The sequence below is a fragment of the Microcebus murinus genome, chromosome 30 (genome assembly GCF_040939455.1).
Source record: "Microcebus murinus isolate Inina chromosome 30, M.murinus_Inina_mat1.0, whole genome shotgun sequence".
Taxonomy (NCBI): domain Eukaryota; kingdom Metazoa; phylum Chordata; class Mammalia; order Primates; family Cheirogaleidae; genus Microcebus; species Microcebus murinus.
Window position 1 is genome coordinate 6,141,349 of NC_134133.1, and position 23,721 is coordinate 6,165,069.

Sequence of the window (23,721 nt, forward strand, 5' to 3'; positions counted from 1 at the left end):
TACTCTTGCTGAGCACTGAGGAAAAATGATTTCTGTCTATGCATTATTTGGCATTTGTGATACAAGCATTGTATCACAAAAACAAGTTTTTGTCCCTCTCACTTAGCTGCCTAAATTTGGGAAGAATATCAATGAGTCAGGCTTAAGCTACACAGATATGAAGTATACGTGATATTATAGGGCTGTGCTGCTAACCAAATCTGGTGAATGTAAAACAATGGAAATCCATGTGAAAGAAACATGATTTAGTTATTTGAGATAATAGCTTCTCTTTCTAAATTAGTCATCTAGTATTCTACTCTTGGATTACTTTCTTCCCCCCTCCCCCCCAATTTGTGGATTTCCAGAATGTAACATTAAAGTCAAAACATGAGTTATGAATTTCACAAATGAGCTAGAACTTTAACCACCCAGTGTCACAGCTAAAGAAAACCTGTTTTTGCTGACTAAAAGGATGACCATTCAAGTACTTAACAGCCCGAAGAATTGCTCTAAGTCATTCAGATGAATGGGAGGAAATTTACAGGGTCAGCCTTTAATAAACAGAAAAAACAAACAAACAGAAGAAATAACTTCTATTTTAAGGCCATAATTCCTACGCCTCTTAAATTTCTAAGATAGAAAGCTATTAGAAAACAGAGTCATTATTGGCCAACTTACTATTAAAGCACAGATTTTTTTTTTCCCTAGAAGACAGGCACACAGTTGAGCCAGTCTCTTGTTACATGTGGAACTAAAAGCTCCACATTATCTCTGAAAAAAAGCAGTGTGTGCTGAAGCAAATCACACTCCAGTGCCCCATGTGCCGCTGTTTATAATGGATTTTCCCTGGAGCAAAATAACTCCGCGATTGCCAGAGAAAAGCACACAACTGGGAATCCGAGGGTCAGAAACTCGGGAGACAAAGCTCTGTACACATCTGCACCTTGCTGCACGCACGCCGTATGCTCTCCTGCCACACAAAGAGTGGGAGGGCAGCGAAGTACTGAGCTTTCGGTGGAATGCCTTCCCTTGCAACAAACACTTCAGTGGATTCAGCAAATGTTTGCACAGCACCCACTGCACAGCGTCGAGTGTGTAGATAACACATCCTCTGCAACTGTCTATAATCCTTAGAGCCACTTCCTGCAGCCTGGCTAAGCGCTGGGGTAATTGATAAAGAAGACTCTAAGTAACAGATGATCTTTGCAGAAAAACGAGGAAATACAAATGAACAGAAAGAAAAACAATCAATTAAAATCCCCTGAAATCCTTTCCCTAGCGATAATCACTATTAGTATTTTGGGGTATATATCCTTCTGCACTTTTCCTCATGTATTTATTGACTGACTGACTGACTTATTTATTTATTTATTGTCAGAGTCTCACTCTGTTGCCTGGGCTACAGTGCCGTGGCGTCAGCCTAGTTCACAGCAACCTCAAACTCCTGGGTTCAAGCGATCCTCCTGCCTCAGCCTCCTGAGTAGCTGGGACTACAGGCATTGCCACTGTGCCCTGCTAATTTTTTCTATATATTTTTAGTTGGCCAATTAATTTCTTTCTATTTTTAGTAGAGATGGGGTCTTGCTCTTGCTCAGGCTGGTTTTGAACTCCTGATCTTGAGCGATCCTCCTGCCTCGGCCTCCCAGAGTGCTAGGATTACAGGCGTGAGCCACTCACTGCGCCTGGCCATATTCCTTGTATTTATCAACCATCTGCAGTGAAGGGCTGGGAGCAGGATAATACGCAAGACACACAAGGCCCCTGCCCTGCTGGCGTTTATGGCTTCATGGGGAAAATCCACAACAAACAAGTAGACAGTTTCAAGTAGTCAAGAGCTATGAAGAAAATACAACAGATTACCATGGTTATAACTGATGAGGGGGAAGGAAGGGATTTCACCAAGGAGCTGGCATTGGAGCTGAGGCCCGCTCAAGGAGGACTGGCCTTGGGCAGTTCTAGGGTAAGACCATTCTAGGCAGATCGAGCAGCCTGTGAAAGAGCCTTAGAGTGGAGGCAGCTTGGCATGCTGTAGAACTGAAAGGAAGACTGAGGCCACAGAGACGGAGGGAAAGGCCACAGAAAGTACGGTTGCAGGTTGCAGAGGGGGACAAGAGCCAGGTCACATAAGATCCAGGAGGCCACAAGGAACCTCCACTGGTGTCTTAAGACCAACGTCGAGCCCATGAAGGGCTTTAATCCATGGAGTGGCATGGCCTGGTTTGTCTCTTTCGAAAAGCTCACTTTGGCTGCTAAGTGAGGAATGGATTAGGGGGCAGCAAGAATAGGAGGAGGTGATCAGTCAGGGGCTATTGCTGAAATCTCACCCCAAAACAGACAGGCTGTTTTTTGGTTTTTTTATTTCTTTAAAACAAAATACACATATCTCTTTGATAACAAATATAGATTGACATCTTCTTTCCTCATGTTTGCATAATCTTCCATTTCATAGGGTGCTACATTGCTGGTATTTAGTTTATTCTTTTAATAAATTAAATGTAGCTTTCCTCTTGACGGGGACTGATAAAGGTGGTAGGTTGCTGTCCACTTTTCATTGCCATTGATGACGCTAAGACGGTCCCCTTTGCATGTACCTACTCTACATTGTTTAATACCCAAGAAAAGCAGCTTGATAGTGCGAGGCATTGTATTTTTAACTTGATCATTTTTGAGAAGTCCCCAGAGAAATTTTGTTTCTTGATATTCAGTGGTATCCTACAATAAAAAGGCAAAGGAAGGATTTTGGAAAAAAGGAAAAGAAAATAGAAGTTTTAAAGCCTCTAAACCTCTAAACGGAGGTACGTTCAAAGAGGCAGTATTGTCTCTCATTTTGAGCTCAGGGGAAGGGAAATGGAATTTCTGAAAGGGCTCAAGTGTGTCACTGAGCATGCAATTTCAATTTTCTCTCTAGGTCCGACTCTCTTTCAACTAACTTACCCTGAACATCCCTCCCTCAATGAAACAGATTTCTAGGATCATGAAGAGCCATTTTCTAAAATTATGATTTCTTTGCAATGAACATTTGCTTGTACAAGGACCCTAAAAAGGGAAAACGATGAAATGGATTATGTTTGAAATGAAAAACTACATTGACAAGTTTAACTATAAATTCTCCCTTCTCCCTACCTCCCCACCTTCCCCTGGGTGCTGTCTGTCTCCTTTGAGGAACTGAGGTCAGGTGACATCATTTTCATGGACCCCAACTGCCCTAAATAATGATCCAAGTTAGTTATCTTCTGCTTCCCCTATCTACATTTGCATCGTCTATTTTTCTGACACTTGCATTTCCCTAATAAAGGTAAAGTGGTTCCTGACAGTGTCCAGCACTGTCACTAAGAAGCCACTAAAAAAATCAGTCTTACATGGCAGTTACCATTAAAGTCCTCATAAAAGTAAGACTAGAATTTATAGGATCCTACATGGGATGGCAAACAGTGGTTAAGACTTCAAGGGGGTTAACATAATCATCTCATACAGAGAAAGAAAACTAGTATTGTATATACTTGAATAAGAACTTGAAGAACTTCTCCATTTCTGTTAGAACCTTAGTTCTAAGAGATGGGATGGCATTCTCTGAAGCTGGAGCGAAGTGTCTGCCTTCACTCAGAAAATCTTTTCTCTAATCACAGAAAACACTTAGATTTCTCAAGTGAAAGTTTTTCCTCCTAAAGCTACCTTGTAAACCACCCTAGTGGGTTGTTCTACTTGTCTCATGGCAAAATTCATTTCAGTTTCTATAAAGCAATGGAAGTTGTCAGTATTAAGTAGTTCACGATGTTCGGACATCCTGAATTCCAAGTGTCCTGCCACTAGAACAAACTGGAAAACCGCTGTGTTGGATGCTTCCTGAAACCCACCCCCGTCAACGAGGGAGTCACTCACACGAGACATTCCACTGAATTCTCCCAGAAGGGAGCAAGAGACAGCCCAGTTTGCACAAGTCAATCCAAACTCAACGGGTACGTGGGCGAGAATGAGAATAAAACAAATGATGGGAATCCACTGGTCCCCAAGCTGGTCACATTACTCGCATGTCTCTCACAGAGCAAGCATCTTGCCACACTGAATGAGAACCCCTGTGTAAAGTACGCATTTCTCTCACAGTGCAGCCCCTAAATGCCACTCAGATGCTTCTGGCACTTGACCAACGATGGCCAACGTATGAGATCTACGCACAGCTCCACAGAAAGTTCTAAGGAGCAAGATGGGACTGAGCTTCCTATATTACTCTTCACTCATTCATTCCTTTTTAGAAAACATCATGGGGCTCACATATTTTAAAAAGAAACACTTGACCGGAAGTCAAGAGGGCAAGGGTAGTGTGTGATACCGTCTCCACAGCTCATCAGATCTGTGGGGATTCTGGTTGGCAGCTGCCTTGGTCGCAAGCCCACGCCCCACAGCTGAGGTCCAGATCTGTGGGGTTTCCAAAGGCCTGGTGGCAGGGCTGTGCACGCATGCACGAGGCTGGCTTGTAAGAAGCCCAGGGGACACGGGAGACTTAACGACACGAGAGACTTACGACCACTCGATCTTGGGCTGGAATTTCTAAATACAACTTTCCATCCTTTCAAACAAGGGAGATATTTGGAGGATAAAGACCTCTCCAAAAATCGAAACTTTTACTCTTGAGAAAGCAGAGTATACGCGTGTAAAGGGCACATCTTCTATTCCAGACGCAGTAAACATCAACCAGCATCAGCTGTCAACTTTGAGTCCCTGAGGTCCCCACTGAACCACACACTGCCAGTACAAGACAGGTCGCAGTGCCTCACTGGCCCTCCTGTCTAATGAAACCCGCTCCCCCAGCTGCTCTGACAGTGCTTTCTATTAATACGTATTCGTAAAATCCAAGTCATAGAGGTTTACTGTTCAAACAAAATGTAAACTGAAAAATCTCTAGACTTCCAAACCCCCATTTCCTGCCAGGAATCTGCCACATTCTTAAGGCAAAATACCCAGAATGACCGAATTTTTGCATAAAGGCCTTCCTTTCTGCTGCCTCTGTTTTTCTAGGTGCCTGTCGAGATAACCTCCAATATGGGCTAACAATTCTCTCGTATCTCTTTCCACCTCTCGGACGAGAACCTGGAAATAGTTTAGGCGACCAACACTTTCCAGAAACAAAGTGCCTGATGTCCAGAAAGACTGAATGATAGAAACGTCTGGAATTCCACTCAGCACTGCTATAGAAGGCAGGCATCCAAACCTGCTTACCCAAAAGGGGGTTTCTGGGTCAATATATAGATCTCTTTCGACAAGTGTCAGATTGTCACGCCGCTGTCAAACAGGGTCCTTGGCTAACGACAACGATATATCCTCCACAGCACCACGACTGCTGGGCACGGGCAGGAAGGGGCATCACAATGTGGTTTCCAGACGCTTATGAAAACCCAGAATTGCAAACTAACCAAATGTTGACATACAGGGATTAGAAACCAAGTCACTGTCTTCAAATTAAACTCAATGGTTTCATAATCACATCGGGGTGAGAAGGAGTTTGTTAGCTACGTGCAGCTCCAAATTCTAATTGCAGACGAGAGCAGGTGGTTGGCTGAGCTGCTGCTGAATATTAATGAAGCAATCTTAACTGATTTATCGACTGCCCTCATTTAAATTTACAGTGGCATGGCCGCTAATAATCCCATTTATTCTCATGCTGTCAAGAACAGAAATCACATTAATATTTACTTCTATGAGTGGATTTGTTGTAGTAAAGCCTGTATGAATAAGAGCCACTTTACCAAGTTGAAAATGTTCACGTGTCTTCAAGAAAGATGTCTGAGAGCTATCTCAAAAAGACATGGATTGATTTATTAGGGCAAGATGTTTTAAGACATTGAAGTGACAAACACAACAATAGAAAAAACAGGCTGTTGATGTTGTTGGGCTTTTCCTTAAAGAGGAGTGTCTGTTTGAAATAACTCTGGGATTCCACTTGGAAAGGAGCCCAATTTAAGTTCTAAGTTGAGATTTTTTTCATACACAACAACTCATTGCTGTTATGTTTCCTTTACTGCATGTTAAAGGCTTCAGTTTATGAAACTCAGTTTATACTTTTAGTATCTTTTCAGGAAGGGATCTTGTAAATAAAGAAAAATTCGGAAACTAAAATATGCTTTTGGTGGTCATATTTTCTAAATCATAAAAGGGGACCTGAGATTTGACAAATGCAGATGTGCTTTCATGTTTCACAGCAGGGCCATCCTGGGAATGGTGGGGCATGTGGTTGTCATGCCGTGGATGAAATGGGCTCATCAGATACGAAGTGGGGAGGAAAGGAAGGGAAGGGAAGAGAGAGCATCACACAGAAGATGGATGGAGCATGAAACAGGATGCAGATATCAAACTTAAAAGAGGAGAAAATGTTTCAAAATATTGTGGATTTCCCATGAGTAAGAGCGAGGTCCCAGTTCACTCTTGTTACAGCTGGAAGTGACAAAAAATTGGATTCCCACAGTGACAATGTTATTGGATGATTCCTATGGCCTGCAATTAACATCTTTAGGAAGGCGGGAGAAAATTAACAAGTTACAGACACAGAAGTGGTCTCCAGACAATATATTCTCTTGCTAAAAGCTGAGTTTGCCAAGAAATCCTTGCAGACACCCAGGGCCAAATGAAGTACTGGTAATATAGTCTCCAGGAGATAAAAGAGCAAAGGTCTCTTCATAAACCACAGTTTGGGGCCTGGTGCGGTGGTTCATGCCTATAATCATAGCACTTTGGGAGGCTGAAACAAAGGGACTGCTTGAGCCCCGGAGTTCAAGACCAGCCTGGGCAACAGCGAGACTCTGTCTCTACAATAACAAAACAAACAACAACAACAACAAACCAAAAACCACATTTTGACCAGACTGAGACCCTGAATATGATGGTTTTTATATTATAGTTGGCTTCAACTGTTGGCTCCCAACGGTAACCTATAAAAGGCGGCTTGCAGTCGGGGGCTTTGCGGCAGGTGTCTTACCCTTCAGACCCTGGCCCGGCGTGTTCTGGACATCTGGCCGGAGCCAGGGGGGACTCTTGACCTCATCTGGCACTGTTCTAAGGCCCTGACATAATCCCCCGCTGATTTGGAAAAGTTAATGATGATGGTTAATAGCCCAGCTCTTTTGGGGAAGGAGGTAGGAAATGAAATTCACATTTTATTTACTGCACTTATTATTCAGTTTTTTTTTTTGTTTGTTTGGTTTTTTTTTTTGAGACAGAGTTTCATTCTGTTGCCCGGGCTAGAATGCCGTGGCGTCAGCCTAGCTCACAGCAACCTCAAACTCCCGGGTTCAAGCAATCCTCCTGCCTCAGCCTCCCGAGTAGCTGGGACTACAGGCATGCACCAGCATGCCTGGGTGATTTTTTCTATATATATTTTTTTTAGTTGGCCAATTTCTTTCTTTCTGTTTTTAGTAGAGACAGCATCTCGCTCCTGCTCAGGCTGGTTTCGAACTCCTGACCTTGAGCTATCTGCCCGCCTCGGCCTCCCAGAATGCTAGGATTACAGGCATGAGCCACTGTGCCTGGCCAATTATTCAGTATTTATAATCTAACATGGTCTGGCAATAGCTTTTTGGCAACTGCTTATTTTAATATACCGATTGACTGTATTTTGCTGTAAGAGTGGTATTACAGGGATCTAATAAGGTATTATGAGCCTCTTCACTGGGCCCCAGATGGCAGTACTTTGTAAATAGCTGGGACCTCCTGGGGAAAAAAAAACGTTGATTCAGAGATCACATTATCAACCAGGTTAAATTCCAAATGACTTAAGAATTTACTATTAAATTTTGAAAACTTAGGTTGGGCACGGTGGCTCACGCCTGTAATCCTAGCACTCTGGGAGGCCAACGCGGGAGGATCGTTTGAGCTCAGGAGTTCGAGACCAGGCTGAGCAAGAGCAAGACCCCATCTCTACTAAAAATAGAAAGAAATTATCTGGACAACTAAAAATATATATAGATAAAATTAGTTGGGCATGGTGGCTTGTGCCTGTAGTCCCAGCTACTCGGGAGGCTGAGGCAGGAGGATCGCTTGAGCCCAGGAGTTTGAGGTTGCTGTGAGCTAGGCTGATGCCACGGCACTCACTCTAGCCTGGGCAACAAAGTGAGACACTGTTTCAAAAAAATTTTTTAAATTTTGAAAACTTAGAAGCACTTTTAAAAAGTAACCTCTGAATGAATAGATTTTTCAAAAGGATAATTCACAATCTAGAACACAAAAAAGAAAACACAGATACATTTGATTCTATGAAAGTCAGAGAAGCAGTATAAATACAGTTAAAAGGCAAACTACAAGTTGGGCAAAATATATTTGCTACTCATATTGCTAACAAGGGATAATATCTCTCTATATTAGAAAAAGACCAATAGCTCAAAGGAAAAATGGACAAAAGATATAAACAGTTTATAGGAAAAAAAAGAAAACCAAATGGTTCAACCTCACTTGTAATATAAGGATGTTCAGCCTTACTTATAATAAGAGACAACACAGTAAAACGACACTGGGGCATTGATTCTTCTTTACCTATGAGGTTATTAGCAAAAAGGCCCCCCACCCCGTCTGGCAACACGCTGGCTCGGCAGACTGCAGGGAAACCCACCTTGGTGGCCCACCTGGGAGGGCAGTTTGGGATCATCCACCAAAATGACAAATGCACACACCCTGTGATACAGCCATTCTCCTGAATTTATCCTACAAATACACTTATGTGCTTGCAAAATGACATACACACAGAGCTATGCACCACAGTATTGTCTGCAATAACAAAAGACAGGGAATAACCAAAATGACAGCCACGAGGGATTGGTTTAGCAAATCATGGCACAGCTATACAAAGGAATACCATGCTTCCATAAAAAAGAATGAGGACACTATACAGGCATAGGGAAAAATTGTGTTAAATAAAAACAGCAAGGCACATGATAGCGTGTGCAATATTATTGTACGCTGTTCAGGGGATAAAGGGGTATGCATATTTGCTTATCTATACATAACACTCTCTGGAAGAACAGACAACAAAGTAGCAATAGCGGCTGCCTATTGGTGAGCAGTAGGCAGCAGGGTGCATACGTGATGGGATGGAGATTTAGGGGTGCATATACTTTTAAACTTTTTGATTTTGAACCATGTCAAGTTACTACCTATGTAAAATTTAAATTAGCTTGATTGAAAAATAAAGTGCTTTGGCCTTGTTTTTATTGTTTCCCCGTCTCCTTTCTGGGGGAGATAATGAGCTACCGTGTTTCCCTGAAAATAAGACCTCCCCATAAAACAAGCCCTAACAGGATGTCTAAGCATGTGCGCAATAGAAGCCCTACCCCGAATATAAGCCCTAGTGATGGGCGTGGCTATGAAAATAAGCCCTAGTGACGGGCGTGGCTACGCAGCACATCTGCACAACCCATGCGTGTCGTCACGGAGCGGGAAAGAACATGAGCAGCCCTTCTCATCTGCCCCATGAGAGCTCTAGTGCTCCACATGAGAGACTGGGGCCAATGGTTCTAAAGGAAATAGAGTCGCAAGACATTCAGGATGGAGTTTGGGGTTTGGAGAGTGAGGATGATGTTCCAGAAGAAGATGACTTCACTCTATTTGAATCAATGTAGATGGTTGTACTGTACTGAAAAAAAATAACACATCCCCTGAAAATAAGCCCTAGGGTGTCTTCTTGAGGAAAAATAAATATAAGACCCTGTCTTATTTTCGGGGAAACACAGTATCACCTCTCTCCTGCTTTTAGCAATTCTCCCTGCGCTGGCCTCACCTGGTCCAGTCCCTTCCTTCCTCGTGGGTCAGGGAGGCGACAGCAGCAGGAGGGCAGGGCAGTGTTAACACACAGAAACCTTGTAACAGCTCTCGCAGCAGTTTGGAGGGTCACAATTTAGGCCTCCCTGGGGGCTTGTCCCCTGATCGTTGGCCACATTTTGGATGGAGATGCAGCCAGGAGAGGAAACGAGAAGGGACAACAGAGGCCAAAGTGGAGGGCAGTCTGGAAGGGCATCCCATCCACAGAAGGCTTCTGAGGAGCAGCAGCAGGATGGCCTGGGGAGGGGACGGGGGAGGAGGGGACAGTGGGCTGGTGGGGAATCAGGAATCCGGAGGCCCTGGGGGAGCAGCGGGGCGGCAGGGGTCAGGAAGAGCAGAGACTATAAGCTCCCCGAGGACAGGCTCTGTATCTGGCCCATCTCTTCCTCGTGGAGCACGTAGCACAGCACTGAGCAGAGAGAAGGGGCCTGAGTCGGGACTCAGACCACGGGAGCAGGGTGACCTAGCCACGTAACCTAGCTTCTCAGAGCCTCAGTTTCCTCATCTTCACCATGGGCAACAGATTTCACACGCTGAGCACTTTATATACACTGCCTCACTGGATCTTCAAAACAACCTCATCAAAAGGAGCTGTCATTACACCCACTTGCTAGATGAAGAAACTGAGGCTCAAAGGGCTTCCCGGTTGCAGAGCCAAGAAGTGGGAGAGCTGCGATGAGCACGCACATCTCCCTGAGCCAAAGTTATCTTTATCCAGTTCATCAAAGTTGCTGCAAAACAAAAACCAAAAGAAAAAAACCCCTAAAAAACAGGTCTGTCTTTTTAGCTGCTACACTATTAAAAATAGTAAAGTAGATTACATGATTCACAATCAGGTAGAGTCTATAAAAACTCGCTATTTCCCAAGATGGTCCCCAACTCCTAGACTTACATGAAACTGACTTGGGAAACCCAAGTTTCCCTCACCAAGAAGTAGGGAAGATATCAGAGGGACTGGGCATCTCTCATGATCTACAATATGTCTGGAACGAGCTCACTCCCACACCGGGGCCAAGTACATAAATGAGACAGTCTAGCAAGCTATAGCATCATTTCTGGGGAGAACTTAGAAACTGGATGTACATTTATCTTTGTGCTCTTCACAAGCTGATGCTGGCTCTTTAAATCATTACAGTCAAAAACATATATTTATAATGGACCGGGCAGGAAAGTTAGGTGCTTAAGGAATGTCTAAGGTCTCCTTCTGTTAAGTTTAGATCTGTGAATGGAACCTACACAGAGGGGCTTCTGTTTTAGCTTTTATCCTTGGAATTGTGAAAGTGTATTAGAAATCAAAGATATCAATAAGCAAAAAGCGATCACAGAATAATTACATTACCAGTGCCAGCAGTTACTGCCTTCCCTATAAGGCCAAATTTGCACCATACAGCTTAAAAGAAGACAGATCGTGGACTCTTTTTTTTTTTTTTTGAGACAGAGGCTCACTCTGTCGCCTGGGCTAGAGTGCCGTGGAGTCAGCCTCGCTCACAGCAACCTCAAACTCCTGGGCTTAAGCGATCCTCCTGCCTCAGCCTCCCGAGTAGCTGGGACTACAGGCATGCGCCACCATGCTCGGCTAATTTTTTCTATATATTTTTTTAGTTGTCCAATTAATTTCTTTCTATTTTTAGTAGAGGCAGGGTCTCGCTCTTGCTCAGGCTGGTTTTGAACTCCTGACCTTGAGCCATCCGCCTGCCACAGGCTCCCAGAATGGATTCTCATTAGTCTGTCACAATTCCTCAACTATACCTTCTCGGATATTACAGGTATAGCTGATTATAATGGATAGCTAAAATTTCATCTCAATAATCTGATTTACCCACAACCAATGGAAACCAATCATTCTATGTAAAAATTCTAACATAACTCCTATAATTGGTTCACTGAAAGTAAAAAGGGACTGTCTTGACATAATATGGATTAGTGAATTAGCCTAATTAGCAATTTAATATTAAAAGATTATCATATTAATATTAAATAGATTTTGCCTAAGATAAGCCTTACAGAAATATTATCATGAAGCTCAAGTGTGGTGATTAAGGCTGTACAATCATGACTTCCAAATGTTTGTTATGAATCTTTCTAGGACAATAATTTTTCCAACTATTCAAATTACCCAGAAATCATGTGTTTTTGCTTTTTAAAGAAATTTCACCCTTCTTATGGGAAAAACACATGGTATTTCCACACCTGCTCACTTCTTTCTCTCCTTCCTACTTTTCATCCCTAACTCATCTATACATTTAGGTGTCTAAAAGATATTTTCCACCAAACACATGCATTATGTGCTATTTTGAAAGCTCTAAAGCATGCAAATATTTGAAAGTTTGGGAAGCAAAAACGGATGCAATACACATACAGACACACAAACACGGAGCACCCCGGTACGCACAAACCTAGAAACAAAAACAGCCCCCCCAAAACCACAACATAAAGCAAAGCAGGCACACAGAGGACAAAGTGTCATCGGCCCCAGCAACCCACAAGCTGAACTGGTCATCGCAAGTCTTGCTTTGGCAAGTTGGGGTAGAGCACGTGGGTGGTCAGCATTGTGCTCTCTGGAAGACTCGAATCCCCATGGCAACAAAACAAAAATTCGGCAAGCCAGTCCCGGGCGTCAAGACCCCCCCTTAAGCTTGACCGCCCCTCACCTGCTCCCCTTCTCTCCTGTCTCCCCAGAAGAAGGCACTTCGCGGAAACGTCTGGGAAAGCCCTTGGACTTTATTTTGTTACACCCTCTGAATGGACAAAAAACAAAAGAGAACAGGTGTAGAAGACAGTATTGTCACACGGCCACCAAGAGTTCCCCACACATGCCCTCCCTCCTTCTGACAACAGACCCAGCGGCAGGACTCGTTTGGGACATTTTCCAAAGAGGATGCTTAGGCACCACAGTGGCTGATTGTATGAACGGCTTTTACGTGGGGCTGCAAGAAACACCAAACGGGAAGTTTGCTCTTACAAACGAATTTACATGTTGGAAGCCTGTATTACCCAGGGCGTTAACAGAAGGTAAGGACATCACAAGCACAATCGCGACCTTTCTCGTTCCTGTACCCACTCTTCCGCCTTTGACACGCTGCCCTGGCAAACGGGGTGGCTTCAGATACCATGGGAATAACAGTACTTGGCAGAAATCTACCAGGGACCATTTGGACCTCCCTTCTGCCACCAGTTTCTCAGAATTTGGTGCCATTAGACAAATCTGGGGTTCTGCCTTTTCCCCACGCATTCCTCTCAGCTCTGGACAGACACTTTCCCGATTCGCAACACAGATTTGTAGAACACACAGGAGAGGCACTTCAGGGAGAAGGGAATAGCAACTGGCAAGTTATTTCTATAGCTTGAGTCCTATCGCCAGTTTCCCCTTAAAACTGAAATAGCCGTAACATCTCTCTTACATTCTGAGACTTGGCCACAGAATTTGCAAGATACACTTTTGTCACACAGTAACACTGGAAAATATCTGTTTAATTATATTTAATCACCCCAAACCACCTGGGCTGTAGGATTTCACACTGTAATGATTCCTGCTCTTTGCAAACTCTCTTGACAGAAGAGCAATGACAAAACTCAGATACAGGGATGTCCTCTTTCTTAGAAGCTCTGTTGAATCCCACACAGAACTCTGAAGTCAAGTGCGGAATTCCAAAGAAGTTAATATTTTGTTAATCTGTGAGTCACATGATAGTCTTCTGCTTCTAGAAATGAACATTCTCTAATTCAGGGGTCCTCAGACTTTGTAAACAGGGGGCCAGCACACTGTCCCTCAGACCGTTGGAGAGTGCGCACTGTGGGCCCGGGACGAGTCGGCTGCTAAGCAGGACAGGCAGCGGCAGCAAAAACACCCAGCGGGCCGCATGTGGCCGGCGGGCTGTAGTTTGAGGACGCCTGCTAATTCTTGAGTGTTTGTTAGGTTTTTCTGCACCCTCCGTACAAGCTTTCATTTATTTTGATAATTATTAGACTTCACATTGGGCAAAAGGGCTTGGCACTGGAAGCACAAATTTGGGGAAGCCAAAACTTGGAAATAACGATGACAAAGGGGAGAGAGATGGCTGTGATTCGGAACTTCTTGTCTCCCTCTAACGAGGACAGTCTGCAACTACAGCAACCGTCCTCCCGACGTCACGGCTGTGCTCGGCGTGGCTATGAACATTAATCTGAAGAAATCACGAGTGTGTTGGAATGTTTTTACCGATGTTCATAAAAACTTGAAATTTGCAGCTTCCTAAAATATTTAGACTTTTTCTCAACCCTTAGCCCTACTCTTGAATACTGCCAGATTCACTCTTTCGGGAATTTTGGAGCCGAGCCGGGTATCTCCGCAGTTTTTCCTCACACACAATCACGGATGCTTAAAACCACCACCCGTAAACTGACAACACTCAGCTGAGAAGCAAATGCCACACGATCGATAACTAATATCTCGACTAATCGAGGGGGCTCCCCGAGCAAAGCAGCAGACACAAGCAACCCTGGGGGGAGAATGCAGTTAATTCTGAGAATTTCCAAAGGAAGGTGGCTGTTCCCCAGAATAGACTTGAGCATAGAAGGAGTTTCCCTTTCCTGAAAAGTGAGCTTGGTTTAAAAATTGACCCACCCACCACTTCCCCCGACAGAATCGGTCCAGCCTTTTAAGTGCCATGGAGCATGTTTAAATGACAATCTTTAGCAATGAATCTCTCTCCCCGCTTTTGTCTGATGACTCTGTGTGAGCTTGTTCCAAGAGCTTCCACCGGCATGTCAGGGCCAACTCGACAGCAGGGGGCCGGTTACTATAACAACGGACAGCTCTCCTGAATTCTGAAAGGCCCCGGAGTAGCCATTTGGGAAACAGTTATTGAGCAAAAAGTTGCCTGGCGTCTGCAGCATTAGCCGCCAATGTGACCCAGATCTCCTGTACACAGTTGCACAGAGAAAGAAAAACAAAAACAAAAATGTGGCCACCTCCAGGAACAGCTGGGGACCTCAAAAGGCTCCCCACCCCCAGTGCTTTTAGCGGCTCAGAGCAAGACCGTTTAATGCCACGGTGTCACCATGCCGCATTCGGGCATCACGAAATGTGCCCGTGCTCTCCCCGCTGGCTCGACACGTTGTCAGGATTTGAAGAGCTGAACCGTAAAAATTATTCCTAATGATTAAAAAAAAATAACAATTCTTGAACTGGAGCCACAGATACAGGTTCCAGAAAGAGAAGAATGGCACAGTCACTAGTCTTAAAAGAAAAAATAGTGCCCAGGACACCTGTGGTCCAGGGAAGGGTCTGTTTGCAGAAAAGATCAAGGTGATCACACAAGGCCACCAAAAGTTACGACTTGGAAACTCAGATTTCTCCAGACTTGAGAAAAGTTTTATGTAAACCTGTTTTTTTTAAAATTCTCATTCTCTCCCTTAGCACAAGAGGACACTGAGCAACTAGGACAGATCCAGTGCCTCTATACATGCAGAACCTTCTAGAAAAGAATCTGATTTTACCCATAAAAACAGAGTTTTCTTTGCACAAAGGGCAGTTTGATGGAGCAATACTGGATGTGCCATGATCCAGTGCTTCCAGATCAACTCCTACACAGTAGCCTCTATCTGGAGCACTTGTCTTTTTTTTTCTTTATTCTGTAAAAATCACAGCCCAAATACCCTCTCCTCCAAGAAGTCCTCCCGGACTGCCTTTCCTTCCCACCCCACCCTGGCTGCGGTCAGAGTGCCTTGCAGAGCACACTGTTTTCCTTTAAGCACCGCCGCAACCCAGGGGAATGCAAACTCCGCCACCCACCAGGGCCACACAGGGGGTGGCAGAGACTGGCAAGTGGGCAAAGGAAAAGCTGCCACTGTGGTTAGCTATTTTCTAGCGACCAGTGACACAAAGGAATCTGAGAACAATGTTGCTAGATCTTCCAATTTACCATGAGAACAGCTGGGGTTTTTGGTCTAATCTATTCTCCAAAAGATTCAAGATTCTAAAAACAACAACACATCAGTGTAATAAAACTGGTCTGCAGACTACCAGTTTTTGACCTGTAGTTGGGGAAACTGTGGTTTACCTGCTCATCCCCACCCCCCACTAAGCTCTGAGCCCCCTGAAGGCAAGCACTCTGTCTCCAATGAAACTCCAGTGTCTGGTCCACACTGGGTGTTTAAGAAACGTTGAATGAATGAACAAAGGAAGGAATACATGGGCCAGCTCTACAGGGTCTTGGGTCAACAAAACAAAATCAAACTCCAGGTGTGACTTATGAGCCATATGGTCCTGGGCAAGTCTTTGCCCCTTCTGGAAACGACTTCCTCTCTGGGGACAAGGGCGATGAGTCCCTGATGCCTTTCGAGCCACACGTGGTTGATGGAGGATGGAATAACATAACGTTCATGCAGCCACTATGGGTGGCGGTTAAGAGTGTGTTGCCTCCTTCCTGGCTCAGCACAGGTACCTGCATGGGACACATCACCCTCGCCACACCTGTCTTCCTTTGTGACCTCTTTGCTGGGGGCAAAAGGGGGCAAACACCCAAACCAAATCAGACATCAGTGAGTGAACTTGGACGTGAGGGTGTCACAGAATGGATGGGGAAGACCGCGAGCTCACTACGGCAGCAATACAGGAGGGATCCGCATCCCAGTGAGGCACACGTGGTCACTCATCCCCGAGCAAGAGAGGGGTGTCCCCACACATCCCGCAGGCATCTGTTTACCTGCAACTCCGGGATGCAACACAAATCTGCCACACGTCGCGGTTTGCATCGCTTCACATTTGTTACACTCTGTCTCCCACTGAACACCCAGGGAAGAGACAAACTGCAATGTCAACAAAACTCACTTGTTCCCATGAATGGCATCCTTGATGAGGAGGCACCGACACATGGCAATGTTTCTGAATATCTAAAGACGGGACGTCAAAGAGAGACCCCTTTTCTTACCTGCTTGTCTGGCTACGCTGGGGTTGTCTGATTGGCCACAAGATTTACAGATGGCTCCGTCACATGCTCAAGGGGGACATGAATCTACCAGATCAGAGTGGGAGGTCCTTCAAGGACCAAACTTCAGCCAAGCTGGGTCAGATGTCACAGTCCCACGCAAAGAGTTTCCAGTTTTCTGTTCCAGAATCTACACCAGGGGTCCTCAAACTTTTTAAACAGGGGGCCAGTTCACTGTCCCTCAGACTGTTGGAGGGCCGGACTATAGTTTAAAAAAAACCATGAACAAATTCCTATGCACACTGCACATATCTTATTTTGAAGTAAAAAAACCAAACGGGCAAAAACACCCTCATGTGGCCCTCAGGCTGTAGTTTAAGGACGCCTGACTACGCGGTTAGCTCAGCCCTGTCTGAACCCGAGAGGTGAACCTATTCTACACTTTGCAAAACTGTAGAGCAGCTTCCTAGAATTTGCTAGAATTATGGTCAGTAAGATACTAGGCCGGGCACGGCGGCTCACACCTGTCATCCCAGCACTATGGGAGGCCAAGGCGAGAGCATCGCTCAAGGTCAGGAGTTTGAGACCAGCCTGAGCAAGAGCTACACCCTGTCTCTACTAAAAATAGAAAGAAATTAATTGGCCAACTAAAAATAGATAGAAAAAATTAGCCAGGCATGGTGGCTCATGCCTGTAGTCCCAGCTACTCAGGAGGCTGAGGCAGGAGGATCGCTTGAGCCCAGGAGCTTGAGGTTGCTGTGAGCTAGGCTGATGCCACGGCACTCTAGCCCAAGCAACAGAGTGAGACGCTGTCTCAAAAAAAAAAAAAAAAAAAAAGATACTAAATTACCAGTAAGAAAATGAGCATTGATCAGCTGAGACTACGACAGATCAAATAGGCTATGTTATTCAACATCAGAGTCTTTTCAAGAGCAATAAAGATATAACTGAGTGGACATATCATTTGTCAGCTTCCAAAACACCTGAAAATAGACTTGCCCCCTGAAGTTTTCTTCCACATGATTTTGGCAAATTGAAGCCACAGGATGGTGTGTATCTGGCCTTCCAAGCCAGCTTACCACCGTGTAGCTGTGAGACAGGCCCTTTTCCTAGAGTGTCTTTCTGATGCATAAACATGCACTATAAAAGCAGGCTGTGGAAGGAATTAAATGCCTCCAGGCACGCTACTCCCATCTAGGCAAGAAAACGTACTGACTAAGACAGAGGGCTACAAAGTCCAAGATGCTGGGTTCAAATCCGGGTTCTACCAAAAATTAACACTGCAACTTGAACATGTCTCCTGATCTTACTAAGCCTCAGTTTTCTGATCTGCAAAATGAACATAATAATAATAAATTTCCTAGTATTTGTAAGCTGATTAGGTGGGGGTGTAATCTGTTGAGCATATTTGGTATGCAAATATTCAATAAGAGGTTCTTGGCTCTATACGTCTTAACCCTTTGCAGTCGCTTGTTTTTTTCTCATTATCCACTCGACAGTATCCACACTCGATATCCGAGTGCAAAGGCGTAAGACGTCCAAAGCCATGATGGAAGTAAGACTTTGCCCATCAGGGAAAGAAGAGCTACCTTTGAAATAACTTTCCTCAGCATTACAGTAAAATGCGAATTTAAAGTATTTCTGTAATATTCACAATTCCAAGTGGATCCAAGGGTCTTGTTTTTTTTTTTTTTGAGACAGTCTCACTCTGTTGCCCAGGCTAGAGTGCCATGGCGTCAGCCTATCTCACAGCAACCTCAAACTCCTGGGCTCAAGTGATCCTCCTGCCTCAGCCTCCTGAGTAGCTGGGACTACAGGCACCCGCCACCATGCCCAGCTAATTTTTTCTATATATTTTCAGTTGGCCAATTAATTTTTCTATTTTTAGTAGAGACGGGGTCTTGCTCTTGCTCAGGCTGGTCTCAAACTCCCAACCTTGAGCGATCCTCCTGCCTCGGCCTCCCAGAGTGCTAGGATTACAGGCGTGAGCCACCGCGCCCGGGCAACGGTTGTGTTGACCCTGGCTACACTGTTCTCCAGCACTGAGGATAAACAAGCTGCACGCTGATTGGACACTCGACAAGTAGATCCTTCCCCAGCATCTACCTCCAATTATGCAAATCAAAGAGAAACCTTCCAAAAATGTTCCTCTGCTCTGAGTGGCAGCAGCTGTGCTGCTCTAAGTCACTTCAGGAACGTCAGCACATTAATGCCACATAAACAGCTTGTCTTGCTGAGGCAGGGGTGGCACTTGGAAGGCACTTGCGCGCTGCAGTAATTCAAAAGGTATGTTTTGTTCACCAGCGTCAGCGGTAAGGACAAAATGGCATGCTTCAAAAACCAACGAATGGATTCCTTCTCCCTCGTTTGCAGTAGCTCTGAATCACTACATGGCAGGTATGGACTGTAGCATTTATAAGGCACACACAGGGTGCCACTGACAAAAGGAGGCACACTGTAATTGTTAGTTGATTTTATTTCCATTAGCTGCCTCCCAATCTTTTTTTTTTTTGAGACAGAGTCTCACTTTGTTGCCCAGGCTAGAGTGAGTGCCGTGGCATCAGCCTAGCTCACAGCAACCTCAAACTCCTGGGCTCAAGCGATCCTCCTGCCTCTGCCTCCCAAGTGGCTGAGACTACAGGCATGTGCCACCATGCCCCTCCGGCTAATTTTTTCTATCTATTTTTTAGTTGGCCAATTAATTTCTTTCTATTTTTAGTAGAGACGGGGTCTCACTCTTGCTTAGGCTGGTTTGGAACTCCTGACCTCGAGCAATCCGCCTGCGTCGGCCTCCCAGAGTGCTAGGATTATAGGCGTGAGCCACCATGCCTCAATCTTGTCGCTTGTCCAAATTCTCTTTGCATGCATCTCTTCCGAGCTTCATAGCAACTTCTGCATTGTTGCAGATTCTGGTTCCTACAGCTCTTCCAGCAAGAAGCATTCAAGGAATAACTGCAGCTTCTAGCCTACCTGTAACATCTCAGCTAACAACATTGTAAAATACATTTCTCCCTACAGACCCATGTTACTGCATGCAAAAATACTGCTCCAGTAGTCCCCAGTGGGATTCTGTGTACCTGAGGTCTCCCAGACATACAGATTGTCTGAAATTTCTACCCCCACATTTTTTATTAATAGCAGGTTACTAAGTATGAAATGTCCAATTTCCTTAAGTACTAAGTTTGACAGTTTCCATCTCTGACATTTCACTTTGGCACTTGTTTTTTTTTTTTTTGAGACAGAGTCTCACTTTGTTGCCCTGGCTAGAGTGAGTGCCGTGGCCTCAGCCTTGCCCACAGCAACCTCAAATTCCTGGCTCAGGCGATCCTCCTGCCTCAGCCTCCTAAGTAGCCGGGAATACAGGCATGCGCCACCATGCCCAGCTAATTTCTTTCTATTTTTAGTAGAGACGGGGTCTCACTCTTGCTCAGGCTGGTTTTGAACTCCTGACCTCAAGTGATCCACCCCTCTCGGCCTCCCACAGTGGTAGGATTACAGGTGTGAGCCACCGCGCCTGGCCTATACCTCTTGTTTTATTTTTATTGCGAAGGTACATTCTTAGTATTTCAAATGCACATTTTGGCTTGTGATTAGCTTTCAAATTTTTTTAAGAGTAATTTTTGTGGCATCACGTATGAGTTTGTAGTGGAACCAGCACCGAGCGGACAGCTTGAAATTATCAACGAAGCATTTGGGAAGGATGTGATTAAAGAATGCACAGTAATGTTGATGGTTTGAGAAGTTCCATTGTGGTGATTTTAATTTTGAAAATGAGCCATGTGGGCGACCTGAGACCAAGGTGGATAATGGTGAGCCGAAAGCTGTAGTAGAAGCTAATCCATCTCAAGCTACATGAGAATGAGCAGCAAAGTTTGATGTTACTATTCCAACAATATTGGGACAACTGAAACAAATCGGCAAGGTAAAGAAACTGGATGGATGGATTCTTCGTGAATTAAATGAGTGTCAAAAGAGAAATCATCTCAAAGCTTGCCTTTCTTTGCTATCACGACATAAAGATGAACCATTTCTACACTGTATTGTTACATGGGATGAAAAATGGATTCTTTTTGATGATCACAAGTGTTTGGAATAATGGTGGGATAAAGATGAAGTGCTGAAACACAGTCCAAAATGAAATATTCATCAAGAAAAGCTAATAGTGTCTGTTTGGTGGTCTAGCGCTGGTATTATCCACTACAGCTTCATGAAATGTGGTCAATCGATTACAGCAGATGTCTACTGCACCCAGTTGGATGAAATGATGAGGATGCTTGCGATGAAGCAGCTGAGACTGGTCAATAGAGACAGGCCAATCCTCTTGCATGACAATGCTCGACCACTTTGCACAAACAACGCTGCTCAAACTACAGAGGCTGGACTTGGAAACTCTCATCCACCATATTCCCCAGACCTTGCACCAACTGATTTCTTGCAAGGAAACACATTCAATTCTCAAGAAGCTTTGGAAATGCCTTTCATGGTTTCATCACCACTTGCTGTTCAGACTTCTTCGCTGCTGACGTAAAACAAGCTACCATTAAGAATTACTTTGAATAGCTGTACTGCTTCTTGTTTGAGATATAATAAACCATGCTTTTGATTCAAAATTGGACATTTCATATTTAATGATCTAATAGTTTCAGCCAAAATTGAAGTAACGAGACTAATAATGGGTCTCCAAAGCTGTCTCTTCCAGGAGACATACATGCAACCCAATGACGCCAATGGGTTTAAGTATCTAAAGATACTAGTGGCAGTGCTATATAATTAGCCATGTGCTCCCCCACCTCATCTGTGTCCCTGGGGTATGTGACCATCTGCGGTCACCAGTGGGTGAAGGCGTGAAGGGTTCACTTCTGGGCCAAGCCACTGGGGGACTGGGGTACGTCTGCCATAGCAGCCGGTGAAGTTTACTCTAGCAAAGATAGCCCTGAATTAATGAGGCTAGTCACTGCGCTTCACAGTTGTTTACCGGAGTCCTGGTGGGAGAAGGGTCACGTCTTTAACCCGGTTACTTAGGGATGTCCCTTTCTGGAACTGCCTTTTGGCCCCTCAGGAGCATTGGCCAAACCAGTTTCATTAGCTTTATAGTCACCCCTTTCCTTTTCTGGCCCACAGTGGTTCCACTCCATTGGTTAACCTACATTTATACTATATTTAGCTCCAAACAGATGACTTTTAGCTATTTCTGGGATAAAGACTTTGCACAACTGAGATCCTTCAAAAGAATGAACCTCTAGAAAGAAATCCCAACAGTTATTTTCAAGCATGTTTTATGCAATGGACCTATTATTGGAAATTGTGTACAGCTACACAATGTGATGACATTTAAGGGAAAACATTCATTTACATCTGTACATGAGATTCTACTTTATTTTTTTTGAGACAGAGTCTCACTGTGTTGCCCGGGCTAGAGTGCTATGGCATCAGCCTAGCTCACAGCAACCTCAAACTCCTGGGCTCAAGCGATCCTCCTGCCTCAGCCCCGAGTAGCTGAGACTACAGGCACGTGCCACCATGCCTGGCTAAGTTTTTCTATATATTTTAGTTGTCCAGCTAATTTCTTTCTATTTTTAGTAGAGACCGGGTTTTGCTCTTGCTCAGGCTGGTTTCGAACTCCTGAACTTGAGCGATCCGCCCGCCTCAGCCTCCCAGAGTGCTAGGATGACAGGCGTGAGCCACCGTGCCCGGCCTCCCAATGCAATTTTAATACCACTAATACACAGTACGTCTGTGCATGTGCTGTATGTGTATCTGTGCTTTGTGCACAAAATAGGTAAATTTTTTTTTAATCTCCCAGAACCAATTCCCACCCCGGGTGGGGTGACAGCACCCGTTAGGAGTACATGCTTTCTGGCTACACTGGTAGAGAGTGGCGGAGCGTGGCTCCAAATCCAGGCTGTGGGATTCTGGGCCATGTCTGGTATTGGGACACAATAGCGCCTTTTTCTGGTCTTGCCCCCCTGCGGCTTCGGCTCCTTTAATGCCTTCCTGCCACCCCCCTCACCCCAGTAAGGCACGTGCCCCTGCTGGTGGCACCAGGCCTTCATGACCTGGCCCTTGCTGTCCACACACACTGCTGCAGCGACGCTGAACTGCATGTTTCTGCTTGTGGCAGGCCAGGCTTTCTCTCTGCAGCCTCGATCCTCCACACCAGGGGTCCTCAAACTTTGTAAACAGGGGCCAGCTCACTGTCCCTCAGACGGTTGGAGGGCTGTTGGTGAGTTCGGCCCACACTTACACATGCGCACTGTGAGCCCGGGGCCAGTCGGCTGCTAAGCAGGATGGGCATCGGCGGCAAAAACACCCAGCGGGCCAGATAAATGTCCTCGGCGGGCCGCATGTGGCCCTCGGGCCGTAGTTTGAGGACGCCTGCTCCATACCCTCGTCCCCTGGCTTACCCGTAGCTGCTTGTGCTGGAAGACCAGCTTGGACATCAGATCCTCCGGGAGCTTTTCCTGAGCCCAGTCCCCTCCCAGCTGGGAGAAGCCCTGCCTCTGTGCTCTTATAGCAACTTGGGCTCAGCCTTCTCCAAACACTCCCCACATGCTATTGCATTTACTCATCTGTCTCTGCCAATGGACTGCAAGCGCCAAGGAACTTCATCCCTGAATCACCAGGCCAAGCACAAGGTGTGGCAGGAGCTCTGTACACAATGAATAAAGAACAGGAAGCTGCAAATGGGGCCAATGCCCACGCAGTAATAGAAGCAGCTTTATGGCTAGGTATGGTGGCTCATGCCTGTAATCCTAGCACTCTGGAAGGCTGAGGAGGGAGGATTGCTTGAGGTCAGGAGCTCAAAACCAGCCTGAGCAAGAGCGAGACCCCATCTCTACTAAAGACAGAACAATTAGCCAGGCGTGGTGGCGTGCGCCTGTAGTCCCAGCTACTCGGGAGGCTGAGGCAGGAGGATGGCTTCAGCCCAGGAGTTGGAGGTTGCTGGGAGCTATGATGACACAACTGTACTCTACCTGGGGTGACAGAGCAAGAGGGAAAGGAAAGGAAAAAGGAAAGAAGAGAGAAAAGAACA

The 23,721-nt window shown here is 45.2% G+C and overlaps 1 protein-coding gene across 2 annotated transcripts in view; it reads right to left on the bottom strand.

Moving 5' to 3' along the window:
• Nucleotides 1-23,721, bottom strand: part of PTPRG (protein tyrosine phosphatase receptor type G) — a 699,041-nt gene that overhangs the window by 60,770 nt on the left and 614,550 nt on the right. Inside the window, exon 14 of one of the 2 annotated variants that reach the window (XM_012748370.3) lies at nt 12,432-12,518. The exons of the other annotated variant lie outside the window; for it this stretch is intronic. Coding sequence (XP_012603824.1) covers nt 12,432-12,518 — 87 coding nt within the window. The remainder of the gene's footprint in view (nt 1-12,431; nt 12,519-23,721) is intronic. 2 annotated transcript variants of the gene reach the window in all.